At 34.9% G+C, this 19,037-nt stretch overlaps 1 protein-coding gene and 1 pseudogene across 1 annotated transcript; one reads left to right on the top strand and one right to left on the bottom strand.

The window, feature by feature from the left end:
* LOC110269252 (uncharacterized) lies at positions 1-1,960 on the top strand. Its single transcript, XM_088505966.1, has 4 exons — positions 1-324; positions 1,065-1,591; positions 1,663-1,815; positions 1,924-1,960. The coding sequence occupies exons 1-4, from the start codon at positions 1-3 to the stop codon at positions 1,958-1,960; spliced, it is 1,041 nt and encodes a 346-aa protein (XP_088362092.1).
* A 6,921-nt stretch (positions 1,961-8,881) lies between these two features.
* Positions 8,882-9,545, bottom strand: LOC148574835 (uncharacterized; annotated as a pseudogene).
* Between the last annotated feature and the right edge of the window lie 9,492 nt (positions 9,546-19,037).

The raw sequence follows: 19,037 nt of genomic DNA, 5'->3' as shown, positions 1-19,037 counted from the left end.
ATGGGAGATAGTGAAACAGTAGTTGCCGAAGCACCTGCAGCTGAGACACATGCTGCTGCTGGGTTTGGTGACTCTGCCTCAAACCCTACTCAGGAAGCAGCTTCTACTGTTGCTGAGCCTGCTGCAGAGGCTGCTACTCAAGCCAATTCAGCTTATGCCTTAAGTTATTCGAATACTGGCGACGGAAATGCTTATGCTGAGGATCCTAATGCTATGCAACCAGAAGCCCAAACCAATTCAATGGAGGATTCCAAGCAAGGTACTGAAGCTCCAAGTGGGCTTGGAACTGCAGCTACAGGCTCAAGTCAAGTAAATGGTGGTCCAGTGGGTGCAATAGCAAATGCAACAGTGTAAGACCCAAAACCTTTGAAAAAGGGCTATCATTAGCTAATTTCAAATTCAGTGTTTCTGTAGTTTTAACTTATTGAATTTGAAATAAATTGAGATTTATTATCCAATTTTATAATTATTAGATTATTTTCTATATTTGAATTATAAAGTTGATAGTTATGAAGTAATAAGGATTTTATATGATTTGGATTGGATAAGTAGTATTTTAAATATTAATACTGCTGCTTTGGAAAATAAATGATTTAATTATATTATTTCTAGTTATTGGATTTGGGGATTTTATTGAAAATGATTTGTAAAATTGATGAGCAAATAGTATTTTCTATGTACAAATAGTGTTGGATTTAATTTGGGTTTCAATTATTATATTATCCCTACTCTTACATGAAATTACAAAAATGCCCTTAACCCTAGTTTTCAAAAATGAATGAAACCCTGAGGCCTCCATCCCAGCAGCCGAAACCCCACCTGCCTTCCCTTTCACCCACGGGGCAACACCCATGGTTTCTCTTCTTCCTCAAACCAACACATTCAACAGCAGCAGTAGATCTTTCTCCCTTTCCCCAACAGAACGCAACACACACGCCTTCCCATTCCCATGAAAGAAAGAAATTGAGGCAGAGAGGGAGAGTGAGCTTGAGAAGGGAGATCGGGCAGAGAGGGAAGGGCTGCGCTGTGACCCACACCTCGTCGCCGATCGCGCCGCCGACTAGCTCGCCGCCGCCTCTGTTCGTCACACCATCACTCCTAGCCACGCCGTCGCCGAGGAGTCGTCGCTGTCGAGGGAGCCCAGAGGAGAGAAACTGCGCGACATTGAGGGAGGAGAGCACGGGCCAGTGACGCGAGGAGCACGACCCTTTGCGCCGCCGTGTGGTAACGCCGTCGTCCTCACCGTGCCGCCATCACCTTTGCCACCGAGACAGTCGCCGTCATTTACGGTAGAGAAGAGAGGGAGAGCTCGGGAGCAGAGCAGATGCGAGAGACCTGGGGCTGAGCTGGGAGTCCAGCCATCGCACCCGGCCGTGCTTGCGTCGCCGGCGCCGCCTCCGTTGGAACCGCCGTGCTGCGCGAAGCTAACGCTTCCTCCGTCGGAAAAAGCCGCCATTAGAACCATTACTGATTCGGTGAACCTTTCCCCTGTTTCTGGTTCTGTCACAGCCATTCCTGGAGGAGAAATCAGTAGTGCCGCCGTGCCTGGCCGCCGGAAAATGCCATTTACCGTCACCGGAATACACTGCCGGTAAGGTCTTGTTAATGGATTCTGTTTCCTTTGAATTTCAAGAATACCATAGTCACGGCTTGTTGCTGCAGTGGTCATCTGAGTCGCGTGGAGGGAGGAAGAGCCGCTGGGTGTCGCCGCACCTTGCCTCCGCCGCCGAAAATAGCTGTTGAGTCCTCAGTATCGGGTCGTGTATCCATGCTTACCTTTCGTGCTCGATGTTCGCAGCTGCCTTTATCATTTCAGTAAGTATGTTTCGGAAAGCCTCGCGTTAGTATTTCGTTGTGTTTGGTTAATGAATGTGAATTTTAGTAACGTGGGGTCGAGTCCTGATTATTATATGTTGCGAATAGTGTTGCGATGGTTATTGTGAAAGTGGCTGGGAGCTGAGGTTTTGGTTTCCGTCAGTCTGGGTTGAGGCGGAAAGGACCCTGTGAGGCATTTGGGTTATGGATTTGCGTTTTGAGGTAGGGGCGCTTTCCAAAAACTATGTTTTATGTATTGGAATTATTACATATGGATACTGATGTGAGATATTGAGTATTTGGTGATTGTATCTGCCTTATGTATTATTTGGTTGACTCGAATGATTATGGATGTTGGTTTGGCTGAATTGTTGTGCGGCTTTGTGAATTGTAATGTTTGAAGTTGATTCTTTAAAGATTTGAAATCTAAGTTTAATCCGTTGAGGATTGATTTGATTTGAGTTAATTATTTTGATGATTGGAGAAGTCGAATGCACTTTTGAATTTAGCCTGGTTTACTTTAATCGACTCGGTTTTGGACAAATGATTTGTTAGTGAGCCGTTTCTTTAAAGCTTTGGAAATGAGTTAAATCAGTTGATATTGAGCTGATTTTGAAATGGTTTCCTTGAGATATGCCATTGAGGTGACTGTTGGATTTAGCTTACTTTGAATTGATTTCTGGTTTTGAGCTGTTGAAAAGAAATGAGAAACGGTTTAGTGGGGACCCGAACCGGGTGGCAAAAGTCCAAGTTTTAGGGGAGATGCTGTCGAAATTTTTATAAAATCCGAGTCTTTATTGAAATATTGTCTGAAATAATGATGAGTTAAAGACTTCTACTATTCTATTCGAATTATCAAGAAAAGGATGATTCATGCCTTTGAAATGAGTTATTAAAAAGGAAACTGTGATTTAGTCTTGTTTCTCAAGAAAGGTATTACATTTCCTTTGTGAACAATTTATTTAAACGAAACTTATGCCTTAAGGCCGTTGGAATGTGAAAAAGGTTTATGCCTTCGAATTTGACTTGGGGTTTTCAATTAAAGAAGTTTCAATGGTTTTGAAAGGACCCGAGTGTCTATTGACAAGTCTCATTTTAAAGTGTTTTCGGAAAGGTTTAAGTACTCCTCGAGTTTTGAATTTTAGCAAGACTAAAACAGTTTCTGAGTAGTTGAAATGCTTTAGAATCCCTCATGGGGTTGAAGCTGGTTTTTGTTTAAGTAAAAGGAAAAGCCTTTGAAAGAAGTAAATGATTATGTGACTCGATTTGGCTTAGATTCTATTTTATTACTCAAATCAGGAAGCCAAGGTTTTTAATGAATTTAAATGAACTTGGCAAAATGAGTTATGTTATTCTCCCCTAAAGACTTGGGACTCTGCCGAAAAACTTTTGTTATAAAATCCCATCGTTGGATGGATGATTTTGAATACTGTGAAACAAATCCTTAACTTGCCATGATTTTGGAAGTTTTGGAAAGAGAATGCCGAGAGTGGCTTTGTTTTAAAAAGGGAATTTTCCTTGAGTAAAAGTGGCTTATGAGCCTGAGATAATTTGAGAAATGAGATCTTTAAAGCCAAGGCTAAAAAGAGTTGAAATTTGATTTCAAAGTGAAATGGCTTGAGAAAAGTGATTTATGGCTTAAATGCCGGTTTTATGAATTTAATGATGTTGAACGGTGGAAGTGCTGTTTTGTTATGGGCTGGAATGGCTGTGTATGATTATACATATTGGTTGGTTCTGGATTAAACCGTGAGCCGGAATGGCTGTGTATGATATGAATATTGGCTGGTTCTGGATTGAACCGTGAGCCGGATGGCTGAGATGGATGTTGATCCATGGTTGAGAATGAATGCATATATGCTGAGATATTGATAATTGTGATTTTTGCACTTCCACTATCTGAGATACGAGTTTCCCTGGGTAGTAGCAGTGGCTAGCCACCACGTGCTCCAGGTTGAGACTTGATACTCTGTTGACCCTATGTCGTAAGTGTGGCCGGGCACTGTGAAAGCCCGGATGAGCTCGCCCCTGTAAATATTCACCAGTGAGGGTGATGGATATGGATCATGATTATGATCAAGTTTATGATGAGTATAACTCGAGTTGGGGATGCACGACAGAGGGACAGTCCAATGGTTAGCTACCAGGACTTGTCGGGTTGGCTCTATAACCGACAGATGATATCATCAGCCACTAGGGACAGGCATGCATCATATGCATTTGTGTGACATTGGTTGGGTGTGCATATTATACTTGGTTTGCCTATGTGATTAATTGCTAACTGTTCTACTTGTAATAACTGTTTGTTTGTGCTTGAACTTTCTATCTGTGTTTGCACCTGGGACTCTGTTGGATTTGTGGTGACTGGTTGTTGGTTGGATTGTTTAGGCCTAGGGCCGTGGCTAGAAAGAGATGAACTGATGGTTGATTTCGGTTTTGTGTTTCTGGTTTGGAATAAAATTATGAAAGGCTATTTTGGTCCCGCATAGATAAACCGTTTTGAAAGGCTTTTGAGTTTTGAGAATTGAATGGTTCCTCTTTCAGTAAAGATTTTTGACTTTACTTTTTTTGAAAACCGTATTTTTGAAAAGAGGCATAAGAAGGTTATTAATCACTGGTACGGTTTATCTTCATGTATCCTATTACAGTAATTCCCAAAAACCCTCTACTGAGAACCCTTTCGAGGATGATGTTCTCACCCCCCTACATTTTTCCCCTTTCAGGATATGGGCGCAGAAGTTACGAAGAGTTCTTTTAGTTGTGGTTGAAATGCTCTGTATTGCTTTAGACTATTATTTGTACCCTCGCCTTTATCTTGAGATATTTTGTAAGAGGGATAGGAATTGTATTGTCTAATGCTTATAATATTATTTATATATATATGTGTATATATATGGATGTACTCTTTATGAACTTTTGTAAGTTGTATGGTATTCTGTGAATGTACGTCATCGAACGAAAGTATTTTTGGAAGCGGTATATTGCGGTTTAAAATTTTAAACAGGCTCATATTTTAGTATTAAATAGTATAAAAGTCGTCGTAATGTCCGAGCTATCAGAGTCGCGCAGCCGGAAGCGTGAGCTTTGGTAGTTAGGGTGTTACAAACAGGACTTGAGAATGGAAATGCATTAGGGAACACTGTCAAAATAGGCAGAAAGTGTACAAAGAAAAAAAGGAAGGAAAAACTTAGTTATATATTTTGACTGATATTGTGCAATTATCTTTTTTCATGTCTTCATCATTATTCTATTTATAAGAAAGAGTTTTCATGTTTTCATCATTTCATTCTATTTTAGGATAGCTGATATGAATTATTCTATTTATAAGAAAGAGAGAGCTTAAAAAGTGAGTATCAACTTCTGTCATGAGAAAGGCAAGAGAGCTAAGATGTGAGAATATCTAAAAAAAGTCATGAGGTGTTTGAGAATTTTGTTTTGTATTTGGTTTGAATTGATATTTGTAACTTAAATTCGATTATAGTGAAAAATTCTACCATAAATTCTACTATTTGTTGTTGTGGAGATTGGATGTATATCTCACTTTTGGAATCGAACCAGGACATATTGTAATCTTTTCTATTATAGCTTTCATCCAAAATATCATTAAAATTGTCATCTGCATATCTTCCCAAAAATCTTGTGAAATTGTAAACACTAGCAGATTTTTTTTTAACAAATGAAGATGCATTCAGAATGTAATTGTTACAAATATGATAGTAACAAAATAAAAAGGATTATAGAAATATCTTTCATGTCGTAAAATCATTGAATAGGGATTATAGGAATATATTTTATTGAATATTTATAGTTTCATCGAATTTTCAATTAGGTCCCTATACTTTTTCTTTTTTTTTTCTTTTCAATTGGGTCCCTAAGGGTATACAAATAATTTCACAATTTACTAACATTTTTTTGACGTTTAAGACAAGGACTAAATTGAAAAAAAAATTAATGTATAGGGACCCAATTGAAAAGAAAAAAAGTATAGGGACCTAATTGAAAATTCGATGAAACTATAGAGACCTGCAGAGTAATTAAACCTTATATAAATCATATTAAAAAAAGTATATTTTATATTAATTGGTTAACCATGACAGTTTAGGATGATTTATACTTAAAATTTTTTTTTCAAAAAATAAGCATAACTCATTTTAGAATAAGGAATTTCCACTTATACATATAAATTGTTCCTAAAAATTTAGGCTTGTTCAACTTTAAACATAGAATAATGGGACGATTTACTTACAGAATAATAAACCTCACACCTATAATACGATTTTTGTATAAAAAAATAACCCCAAAAGGGTAAAACGATTTATGTGAAACATGAAAACTGAATACCTTTTAATAATTAACATTTCGTCTAAAAGTCACTATTTGTGTTTTCTGATGCATATTTTTTTTTTTATGAAATTTTTAGTAGTCACTGTTTATATAAAAAAAAAATTAATTATTTTTATTTATACATATTTATTTTAAAAAATTGTTATTTTTTTATTTAGTTTTGTATAATTTTTATTATATTTTCTTGAATTATTACGTACTTTGTTTATTATTGTTATTTTTTATAATATAAATTATTTATTATATTAAAAAGATCAAATTAAATAAAAAATACTAAATAATTATAACCAAAAAATATTAAATTTATGTGTTAAAATTTAATATTATTTTTGTTATAATTTTTCAGTACTCTTTTTTAATATTTTTTATTTAATTTATTTTTTTAATAGAATAAATAATTTATATTATAAAAAATAACAATAGTAAGCCAAATAAAATACTGTATGTTCTTGCATGTACTTTGCTTATTATCATCATTTTTTTATAATATAAATTATTTATTTCATTAAGAATATTAAATTAAATAAAAAATATTAAAAAATATTAATATAATCAAAACTCAAAAAATTACTAAATTTTAACACATAAATTTAAGTTCTTTTAAAAAAATGAGAACTAAAAAAATGTTAAAAAAAATATAATTTTGACTTTTGAGTAATATATATAAATTTATATCTTTTTTAATAATTTTAATTTATGTGCTTTTTACTTAAATTTATATTACTAAAAAAACATGAATTTATATTAGATAAAATTAAACTACATTTTTCTCAACATTCTTTTGGCTTTGAATTTAAAAAAAATTAATTATGTGTTAAAATTTAGTATTCTTTCGATTATAATTTTTTAGTTTTTTTTTTATTTAATTTGATCTTTCTAATACAATAAATAATTATATTATAAAAAAATAACAATAATAAACAAAGCATATACTAATTATTCAAGAATATACGATAAAAATTATACAAAATCAAATAAATAAATAACAAAAAAAAATTAATTCAGACGCCTTGCCGTTGTTGAATGATAAGGATAGACTTAGAGAGGAATGTTAGGGGCCAGCAAATTTTGTGAGTTGTAGCCATCAATTAACCATTAATAATATATTTAATGGTGTGAGATTTCATCTAATAGTGAAAAATCACTCATTTTTCTTTTACTAACTAAATGTTAGCCAAATTTTAATAAATATGCTGGCTCGCTAGACTTTCCCTAGACTTAAATTCACATGTCAGGTCAGGATCAAATTTAATTCTTAAACGGTGCATCATCAATAAGTTTGGAATTATATGCATATTAAATTATCAATTCAATTTCCCCCTTGCATTTTCAAGATATCATTTTCATAGAGCGTTTGTCTCCCACATCCTTATTTTATTTTATTTTATTTTTAAAAAGGTATAAACCGGTATTTTTTATTATATTTAATAATTGTGATTTAATTATAAAAGCATGTTTTTGCTAGTAATTGGGTATTTATGAAGATTAATAAGATAGAAATGTTTAAAGTCTTTAATTTTTGTACGTTAACAGAAAATGTTCACCTTAGTAGTTAGGAAAATTCTAAAGGTATCGATACCCTTGTATTTTATAAAGGAATATTTGATGAATATGAGTTTTCTAAAATTTAACAACAACAAAAATATTAGCAATTTTTGTTACTAGAACATGTGTTACTAATTTTTAACCACAATTTAAAGCTCACCTTACCTAGGAAATAATAATTTGGTGAACTTTTCATGAATTAACCCTTTTAATATATTGATGTTACATTAGGATTTATTTGTTGCTTCAATAGACACAACATCAAGCACACTAGAATGGGCAATGGCAGAGTTGATACATAGTCGAAAAAAATTGCTTAAAGTTAGAGAAGAACTTGAAGAAACATTTGGGAAAAATAGAGAAGTTGAAGAGTCTCATATCTCAAAGCTGCCATACCTTAATGTAATTGTGAAAGAAACTTTGAGGCTTCATCCACCGGCACCATTTCTAGTACCCCACAAAGCAAATGATGATGTAGAGTTAGGAGGCTTCACCGTTTCCAAAAGTGCACGAATCCTAATTAATGTGTGGTCTATTGGAAGAGACTCATCAAGTGTTTGGCTAACCCTAAGTCGTTTGAACCTGAGAGATTTTTGCATACTGAAAATGATTTTTAAGGGCAAAAATTGAGTTGATTCAATTTGGTTTGGAAGAAAATGCAACATTGGCAATTTCCAGACGCAAATGCAAAAAACGCAACTATATATAATCCGCTACACCCTGCAGCGGAACTTAATTACACGTAATCTGCTACAGGATATCGCGGATTACGTTGAGGGCGGGGTTACTCATAAACCGCTACACCCTGTAGCGGTTTATGACCAAATTGCGTTTCTGCATAATCCGCTACATCCTGTAGCGGATTATGAGTATAGTGGTGTTTATATATTAGGGTTTAAAACCCATGATGCAAAATGCACGAATTGATACAAAATATAATCGTCATTCGCAGTAACTCGTACAAAAATAATACATGTATAACCACATAACTAATACAGATATAACTGTCACAAATCGTTAACCCTAACAGAAAATAAATAAGTCATAATTCATACATGGATAACTGTCGGAAATTAAGAGAATCGGACGCTACTGCTGGTCACCGTCAACATCATGGTCGCCTCTGAATGGACCAAGTAGGTGCGAGCCTGTGCCACATCGAGTCGGACGCCTAACTCTAACCGCTCGTCGATCTCCCGGCGGAGCCTCCTGTGCCCCAACTCCAAATGCAGATGGTGGCGTCCCCCCATCCCGAACCAAGTGTCGTACAGGCTGCCTGCGGGCTCATTCAAGTCGACCGGGAGCTAGGTCTTAGGAACCTAGGTCTCAGGCATATCCGCTGGCTGTGGCCTATACTTCGTAGGGTCTGAAGGGCCGCCTGGAATCGGGCTCTGGTACTAATGAACGTCGTCACCCCGTATGATCTCAGCAAAATCCGCATAGAACTGGGGTCCACCCAACTGATCGTCCAAATCCATGGTGAAAGAAGTGGTAGCAAGATTGGCTAACAGCTGTGTGCTACACCCATGTAGTACCTGAGAGCTAGATACGTGGGTAAAAGGTATACCACCCATACTAGCCTCCGCGGTGCCACCAACATGAGTGTCTGTAGGGTGCCGACGGGACGATCCTGCCTCGTCATCGTGGTGGACGGGAGGTGCTCCTCCACCACGAGCAGCCCGTCGTCTAGCCGAAGATCGACGAAGGCGATGATATGCCTAGCCTCCGTCATCACCACCAACCTGCTCCTCCTGCATCATGTCGTCTAGCCAGCGCCAGTCGCGATCAGTGGCACGTGTACCGATGCGTCGTCTCCGCTCCAAACGTCTGTTATCCGGCATATCGGACGCTGGAACTCTAGTCGGCGCCTGCGACGACCCTCTAGCGGATTATGCAGAAACGCCATTTGGTCATAAACCGCTACAGGGTGTAGCGGTTTATGAGTAACCCCGCCCTCAACGTAATCCGCGATACCCTGTAGCGGATTACGTGCAATTAAGTTTCGCTGCAGGGTGTAGCGGATTATATATAGTTGCGTTTGTTGCATTTGCGTCTGAAAATTGCCAATGTTGTATTTGCGTAAACGTTTTCTTCAATCATTTTATATGTGTAAATTGCCCTCACTTTTGTATCACTTTAATTGGAAGGATACTAATGTGATGTGTTCTTGAGAAGGTTGGTATATAGCTCGTCCGTCGATGAATATTTGCAAGCTTTACGTCCAAATGAAAATGTGTTCTTGAACGACTGCGATGTTTTGGATTTCCAACGAAGACTTTAATCCATGGCAACCCCACTCCTTTCCTTTTTTTATTGAAAATGAATTAAATAATACATATATAGTGGTTGATTTTAGTGTACAAATAATATTTTTATTTTTTTTTATTATTATTATTTCTTGTTGACATGGCATCAGAATAAAGATGATTTCATTATAGTGAGTTCTATGGTACCTTTGTTATGGTGTCTAAATTGCCTAACTTTTCTTTTAAAGTAAAAAATAAAATGTTTAAAATAAAAAATAAATCATGTAAAATTTATTAAAAATTATTTATTTATCCTTTTTAGTAATTTAGGTAGAAAGTTATAGGCACCATAGTATTCACCTTTCATTATTTACATTCTTTTGCTTTAAGAAGAGCTGCAGGCATTCAACAATTTTTTTCTATACATAAAATAAAAGGAACATGTTGTATTTTTTTTATTATTATTTTACTAATATTGTTCATATTCACTTAGTTTATTCATTTTATTAAATAGAAGTATAATTAAAAATAAATAAAAAATTGATGCCACATATTAAAAAAAAAATCTAAATGAATAATCACTTAACAAAAAACACAAAATGACAGATGGTTATTTGAGAATAAGAGAATAAACATCAATGAGTGTTGAAACCTTCTAGTAATATTTCTAATTTAAATTTGCATTACCATTCACTGTGACATGTAATGTAATTTTACACGATATTAAAGAATTAGAGACTTTTTAATAAATAAAATAAATTTCATATCACACTTATATATATGATATTAAGATTATTTATATTTTTATATTTTATTATTTATTCTGTAGTTAATATAATTATATAAATAAATACGTAATAAAATACAAAAATATAAATAATTTTAATTTTTTTTATATATTCATCAGTCATGACTCATGAGTCATGAAACTCCTTAACAAAACTCTCTCGTCTACTTATTTACTTTTCAATCATTTACCCAGCCATAAAATAAATATACATTTAGGAGTGAGTGAGATTTTGTTTCTTTCAATTGATTATAGAACCCACCAAATCTAAGAAGGATTATTATCCTTGATAATTCCATAAAATTAAGGGAGATTCCAGAATTGTGTAAAGCCTTAAGTCTTAAAGAATCATCTCTTTCGTTTTGTGAAAATTTGGTGTCAGTTAGTTCACCCATTAGTTTTCTCTCTCCCCAAGCTTGTTAGTGTGAACTTGGAGCTTTGCTAAAGGCTCAAAAGACTTCCAGGTAAGATATTTCAATATATATTGAAGTAAATACAAAAAATTATCGTCATTTTGTTTGAAAGACTAACATTATAATTACTCAAAATTTGCAAAATAAGAAGTATTTAATCTTGTATGATGAGAGTGCTAAAGTTTTTTTATTGTATTTTATAAATATATAATCATTTTAATACTCAAAAAAATCTAATTTTGACAAAATAAATTATAAATATGTATTCCGTTTGACAAAATGATCTAATAATTCAGTGTAACGAATTAATGACTAGACCATTTTATCAATTTGAGTTGATATTCAGAGGTTAATTTTATAAAAAAAAACAAATGTAAAGATATATTTTGTCAAAATCATAATCTTTTACTTTTGTTTTATTTTATTTTTAACATGAAAAAGCTTTTGCATCTGCATCTGCATGGTCCTCGTTATCTTCCAACCTTCAGTACCTGAACATGTAAAAATGTGCATATCTGAAGTATGTTTCAGACAGCTGACATGTCTTAGTTGATAGAAATAAGGTGAAGAGCATATCCAAAAGTATCAAACATCTTCTACACTTGAAACATTTCTACTTAAGGAATTGGCAAAGGCTCCAATCACTGCCTCAAATTCCACTATCGCTCTTTCACTTAGGTGTTGATAATTGCATATCGTTGAAGAGAGTGTTCACTCCAGCGCCTCACTTATTTTAACAACATTATATTGTTAGAAACAAGAGACTAAACTGGAGAAAGGATTTGTATATTATTCAGGTTGAGGAAAAGTACAATGTACAATGGGTATATATAGCTGCTAGAAGAATCAAAGTAATAAAAGTATAGAATCCTACAATTAATATATATACAGATATGCTATATAAATACAAATGATACTAATTGATATAATTTGATTATAATTATTCTCTTAACATCCCCCTCAAACTCAGATGGGAGCTAAGGATACCATCTTGAGTTTGGATAACAGAGTCCGAAAACGAGTCGGATGATGAGCCTTCGTGAAGATATCAGCAGTCTGATACAGTGTTCCAACAGCGATGAGACGAATAGCATCAATAAGGATTCATTGCCGAACAAAGTGACAATCAATCTCAATGTGTTTGGTGCGTTCATGAAACACATTATTATGGGCAATCTGAATAGCACTGCGGTTGTCACAAAAAATATCAGTTGGGGATGATTGAGGAGCACCCAAGTCTTTGAGAAACCAACGAATTGAGATAACTTCAATAGTGGTGTCAGCAAAAGCACAATATTCAGCATCTGTACTTGATCGAGCAGTGAATGTTTGCTTCTTAGCTTGTCAGGAAATGAGAGAGTTGCCAAGAAACAAACAATAACTAGTAGTGGAACGACGATCAGTGGGATCACCAGCCCAATCAGCATCTGAGTACACCTGAAGGGATAAAGATGAATGGACAGAAAAATAAAGGCCATGGAAGCCTTTAATGTAGTGAAGAATACGAAGAACTACCACATAGTGAGTAGTACGAGGAGCTGACAAGAACTGGCTAAGAACATGAACTGGATAGGCGATGTCTGGTCAGGTGACAGTTAAGTAGACGAATCCTCCAACTAGCTGTCGATAAAGAATAGGATTATCCAAAACAGTGCCATCCATAGGAGTAACTCGAACATTAGGCTCAAGAGGAGTAGACTCAGTGCGACTATCGGTAATTCCGGCTCGAGCAAGAAGATCTGAAGCATATTTAACTTGAGAGAGATAGATGCCATCATCGGTGGATATGACTTCTAAACCAAGAAAATAGCTGAGAGAACCAAGATCTTTCATCTCAAAAGTACGCTGAAGGGACGCCTTGAGATTAGAGATACCATCAACATAATCTCCAATAATGATCATGTCATCAACATACAGAAGTAGGAGAACAACTCCATGTTCGCTTTTACAAATGAAGAGAGCATTCTCATGAGGGCTGCAAGTGAAACCAAGATTGTATATGATAGTGCTAAACTTGTCAAACCATTCACAGATAGCTTGCTTAAGTTCATAGAGTGCCTTGCGAAGGAGACAAACTTTGCAAGAAGGACAAGGATAACCCGGAGGGAGTTTCATATAGACCTTCTTTTTTAAATCTCCATTAAGAAATGCATTCTTCAAGTCTATCTGACTGAGAGACCATTTTTTGACCGCAGCAATGACAAGAAGAGCTCATACAGATGTGAGACGAGTAACAGGAGCAAAAGTCTCTTCATAGTCAATACCATACTCTTGCGTACAACCTTGAGCAACCAATCGTGCCTTATAACGATAAATAGAACCATCAAAGCGAGTCTTGATCTTGTATACCCATCTGCTTCCCACAACTTCCTGATTAGAAGGAGGATCAACCAAATTCCAAGTGTGTGTTTTTTCAAGTACCTGTATTTCTTCCTGCATTGCTTGTTGCCAATTTGGATTTCTGGAAGCTTCTCTGAATGACTTAGGTTCATGTTGATGAAGAATAGTAGAAAAAAATGATAATAAAGAAGATGAAGAGGTGGATTTCTTACCCTAGAAGAACGAGTGGAAGGAGGAGGCATGACGGTAGGAGAAGGATCGTTGTCCGGTCTAGAATCATCGGGAGATGGAGAAGGCGGAAGAACAGGAGGCTGTAGAGGGTGACTCGAGATAGAATCTGTAGAATCATCACTAGGAAAAAGATCAACATTAGGGTTAGTGAAAAAAGGTGACTGAATAGGAGGAATGGACTCAAATGAGGAGAATCGAGAAAACATGTGATGCTCCCAGAAGACAACATGACGAGATATACGAATATGTTTAGAGAGAGGATCCCAACAATGATAACCCTTGTGTTCAGTGTCATAACTAAGGAAACAACACATACGAGCCCGAGGTTCAAGTTTACTACGTTCATGAGGCTGAAGATGAACAAAACAGACACAACCAAAAACTCGAAGAGAACTATAATCTGGGGAGGTATGATAAAGACACTCAAAGGGAGTAACGTTACCAAGAACAGAAGAATGGAGTCTATTGATAACATGAACAGCAGTAAGAATAACTTCACCCCAAGTACGCTCAGGACACGAAGAAGAAAAAGTATTGCACGAACAGAGTCAAGAATGTAATGGTTTTTGCGTTCAGCTCGGCCATTTTATTGAGACGTACCAGGACAAGAAAACTCATATAAAGTACCATATTCTGCAAGAAAGGTTAAAAGTTTGGAATCACAGTATTCCATAGCATTATCGCGTCAAAAAACCTTAATGACCTTAGAAAACTGAGTTTTAATCATAGTGAAAAAGTTAATATAAATCTGAGGTAACTCTTAGCGATTAGTCATCAAATAAACCCAAGTAAAACATGAATAATCATCAATGAAAATAACAAAGTATCGAGCTCTGCCCATAGCAGCAGTGGAAGCGGGGTCTCAAACATCAGAGTGAATGAGAACAAAAGGAGAGCAAGCAAGAGAGGAATTATTATGAAAAGATAAAGCAGGTTGTTTGGCAGTTTGACAAGAAATGCAATCAAAAGATTCATTAGGAATCTGACCCAAAACACCTTGAGACACAAGAGGATGCAATTTTCCTAATGAGCTATGGGTAAGACGTTGATGCCATAAGTGAAGGGTAGATGGAGAAGAAGCTGCACAGAGATTTGGTACAGGAGGAATATGAAGATTCTCGAGTTCAAACAACCTTCCGACTTTACGTCCAGTCCCGATGATTTGTCCCGTCCGACGATCCTATACACGACAACCAGAAATGAAAAAAGTGACATCAAAACCCAGATCAACAAGTTGACCAACAGAAATAAGATTAAAGTTTAATTTGGGAATATAATAAGTATCAGGAAGATTAAGAGTCGGCTGGGAGATAGAACCCTTGTGTGTTGCATGCAAGAGGGAACCATTAGCAGTATTGATAGAAGGTGCATTTGTAGTGGTAGACAGAGACGAAAAAAGATTACGCAATAGAGACATGTGATTAAAGCAACCCGAGTCAAAATACCATTTAGAATTACCTGGAGGAGTCGAAAAAGCAGCAGGGGTATTACTAGAAAGGGAGAGAAGATGCTAAAGAAGAGACGTAATAGCAGATAGAGAGACAGGAGACGGGTTGAGAGGAGCAGAGGTGGTAGATTTAGTAGTAGCAGCAACAGCAGAAGCAGGCACAATCTTGGAGAACGTGGGACGAGAATGATATTTAAGTTGATCAGGACGTGGTGGGCGAGTAGGACAGATAGTAATCAAATGTCCTGAGAGCTTGCAATAACGGCATAACAGTTGTGAACAATGGTAGCTAATATGACCTTTCTGGTGGCATGTGCGACATTCAACAGAGGGACAGTCAGAGAAGAGGTGCCCGGAACGGTTACAGTTTCGACAGAAGTTACCCTTTCTGTCTGTGACAGTAAAAACATATGACTTTTCCATAATAGTAGTCACAGAGATGAAAGAGAGGAGAGAAAACTACAATTTTGGAGCAGAAAATGAGAAATCTGAGTGCAGAATCGGAAAGAGCTCACCAAAAAACCTTAGAGAGAGTCCCACTTGTCTGCCATGTCAGCCACCACGTCAGCAGGAAATGACATGTGGCGCTACGTGATTGGAGGCAGAAGAACACGTCAGCGCTGACGGGGCGGGGGTGGCACGTGGGTTGCGAAGCGGATTGGGTCGAGCACGGGTCCTGGAGCGTCAGGATGACACGTGGCGCGACGCGGAACCATTGATCTGGGGTGCTGATTCGACGGCGCTAGAGGCGTCTGGAAGGAGAGTGTCTTCAAGCGGACAGGCAACTTCAACTAGCGCGTCCGGCGGTGATTCTGGTGGCGTTGGAAACGTTACGATGAGGAGAAGGCGATGGTGGCGGCAGTGACGAACCAAAGCATTGGGAAGAAGTCGAAAAGTGAAGACAAAGTACTGCCGGAGGAGACAAAATAAAGGAGCTAGAAACCATTTGTTTCTGAAAAAAAAATACCAAAGCTCTTGATACCATGTTAGAAACAAGAGACTAAACTAGAGAAAGGATTTGTGTATTATTCAGGTTGAGAAAAAGTACAATGTACAAGGGATATATATAGCTGCTAGAAGAATCAAAGTAATAAAGATATAGAATCCTACAATTAATATACAGATATGTTATATAAATACAAGTGATATTAATTGATCTAATTTGATTCTAATTATTCTCTTAACAAAAATATGGCATCTTATCAAAGTTATCTTGAAGAAAGTCACGTTGATCATGATCGTTATGATGATACATTCTTTTTATTGAATAATTGCCCAAAGTTGGAGAGAGACGCCAATATGGCATTATGCTATTTTCGAATATTCAAAGTGTGGCTCAAAGAGAAGGAGGAAAATGTGGGAAGCTAGGAGAGCAAGAAATCAAAGAATATGGTAGAGGAAAGCAATATCGGGTCGTATTTCAGGTTTATTAACAAAAATTATATCTAATTAATTTAAAATTAATTTTTTTTAACTTATTATTTATGTTGTTAAAAAAAACGTTGTTCTCCTATGGATGTTTGGTATTATTCCACCACCCTGCCATATTGATAAGACTCTTCATGTGCAGGGATGGCTGGAATGCCAAATAACCAAGTGCATATTCAGCTACTGGATGAAATGAAATGCCCAAATACATATTTGAACCGTTACTGTTTTATTTGACCAGTATAGTATTAATTATGAAATGAAGGGTTCAATTCATAATATATAACTATAATTGGATCAAACATTTTGATCTTTAATAACTTTTTATTATTTTAGAAGTCTTCGAAAGCGAATTAGTCTCTTTTCTTATAATTATATTTTTGAGAACTAAATTATTTTATAATAAAATTTGTTATAAATTTATTTGTCTACTAAGGATACTAAAAATTTTATTAAAAGCGGCAAAAGACTAATCTGATCATTTTCGAGATTTTTCATTGAATAATAAAATTTTATTAAAAATCAAAATATCCATTCTAAAATTTATTAAAAACCAACTTTAATATTTACTTATTCTTACTTCTAAAAGATAAGTAGAAAACCTAACTAAATAGTAATTATATCAATTGTCATAGTTTAATTAATAGTTATGTCTTTTAAAGACCAATTTGAAAGTTGAAACGTTTAAACTTTCAAAAACCAAATTGATATGCACTTAACTTTTTGATAACATTTTTACTTTAACCCTATCTTATAGGCTGCATTTAATTTTGAAGCAATAAAGTTTTACGTCAAGCAAAATACTTAACAAAATTATTATAACAACTTTTTAAATTACGCGCCTTCTTCTTCTACTAAATTCGCGCACACAATTTCTTCTTCTTCCCCCCCCCCCTCCCACACACACTCTTCCTCCTCCTCCTCCTTAATGTTGAGTCTTTTCTTTTACTTTTTCTTTTCGTTATCGTCATCACCAATAACACCAATATTTTGCAAATATTTTTATTAATTCTGATTTTCTCTGGTGCTATCATTAAATAATTTTAGTTTATTTCTTAATTTATTTCGGTTCATTTGTGTGTTAATTGAGATTCACTTGATGCTGCTAATAAGTATTGACTAAATTTTTTATTCCTTAAGTAATTTCAGTTTATTTCTTAATTTAATTTCAGTTCATTTGGATCCAGAAATAAATTCGATGTGTTTTTGTTAATGATAGAGTCTTTTTTACTATTTGTTCAAATCTGAACTAATTTCGGTTTATTTGTGTGCTAATTGAGATTCACTTGATGCTATTGATAAGTATTGACCAAATTTTTTATTCCTTAAGTAATTTTGGTTCATTTCTTAGTTTAAGAGGTTCATTTAGATTCAGAAATTAATTTGATGTGTTTTTATTGATTGAGTTTTTTTTTTATTGCTTGTTCAAATCTGAACCAATTGAATGGAATAGAGTGGAATCTAATGCAATTGAATAAAGTGATAATGAATAACTTCATTCTTCTTTGCTAAAAAAATTGGTCAATACTTATCAACAGTATTAAGTAAACCTCAATTATCGAATTCATTTCTGAATCCAAATGAACTTCAAATAAACTAAGAAATGAACTGAAATTACTTAAGAAATAAAAATTTTGGTCAATACTTATCAACAACATCAGGTAAATCTCAATTAACACATAAATGAACCAAAATTAATTCACAAATGAACCAAAATAAACTAAAAAATGAACCAAAATTATTTAATAATGACACCAGAGAAAATCAGAACCAATAAAGATATTAGCAAAATATTGGTGTTATTAGTGATAACGATACGAAAGAGAAAAAGAAGAAGACTGCTTGCACGAAGAAGGAAGAAGAAAGAAGAGGAAGATGATGAGGAAGAAAATACAGAGAAGACAAAGATAAAAAAATATATGTTTTACATTATTAAAGCGCACGTATGTATACACTAGTGTGATAAAAGTAGGTTTTATTGAGTTTAGACCAATTTGATTAGACTTGATTTCCAAAAATACTTGAATGTATAGTTGTACTTACTTTGAAATTAAGTCGTACAATAAAAACATAGTGTAAAAGACAAGCATAAATTATTATTTTATATATTTGGTAATAAACTAAATATAAAATATAACAAATTATGAAAAATCTAGTTTACTTAAATTTTCTTTCACACAATTTATAAAGAAAAATAAAATAATAAAAATATAATTATAAAAAATTAATAAAAACAATTAAAAAAACAGATAAGTTATATCCTACTAGTGTCTTTCCAGGTCTCTTGCAAAGAACACTAGAACAGATACATTAGAATACAATATCCATGTTCATATCTCACTTTGCTAAACATAATTTTGTATTCCTCTCTCGGTGAAACAAACACAACCTTACATAACTCAAGACACAATAAATAAATATATAATATTAATAAAGAACAT

Source organism: Arachis ipaensis, chromosome B2 (genome assembly GCF_059453495.1).
Source record: "Arachis ipaensis isolate K30076 ecotype BB chromosome B2, ASM5945349v1, whole genome shotgun sequence".
NCBI lineage: Eukaryota > Viridiplantae > Streptophyta > Magnoliopsida > Fabales > Fabaceae > Arachis > Arachis ipaensis.
Note: the sequence above shows the minus strand (reverse complement) of the source record. Positions and strands in the feature narration are given on the sequence as shown.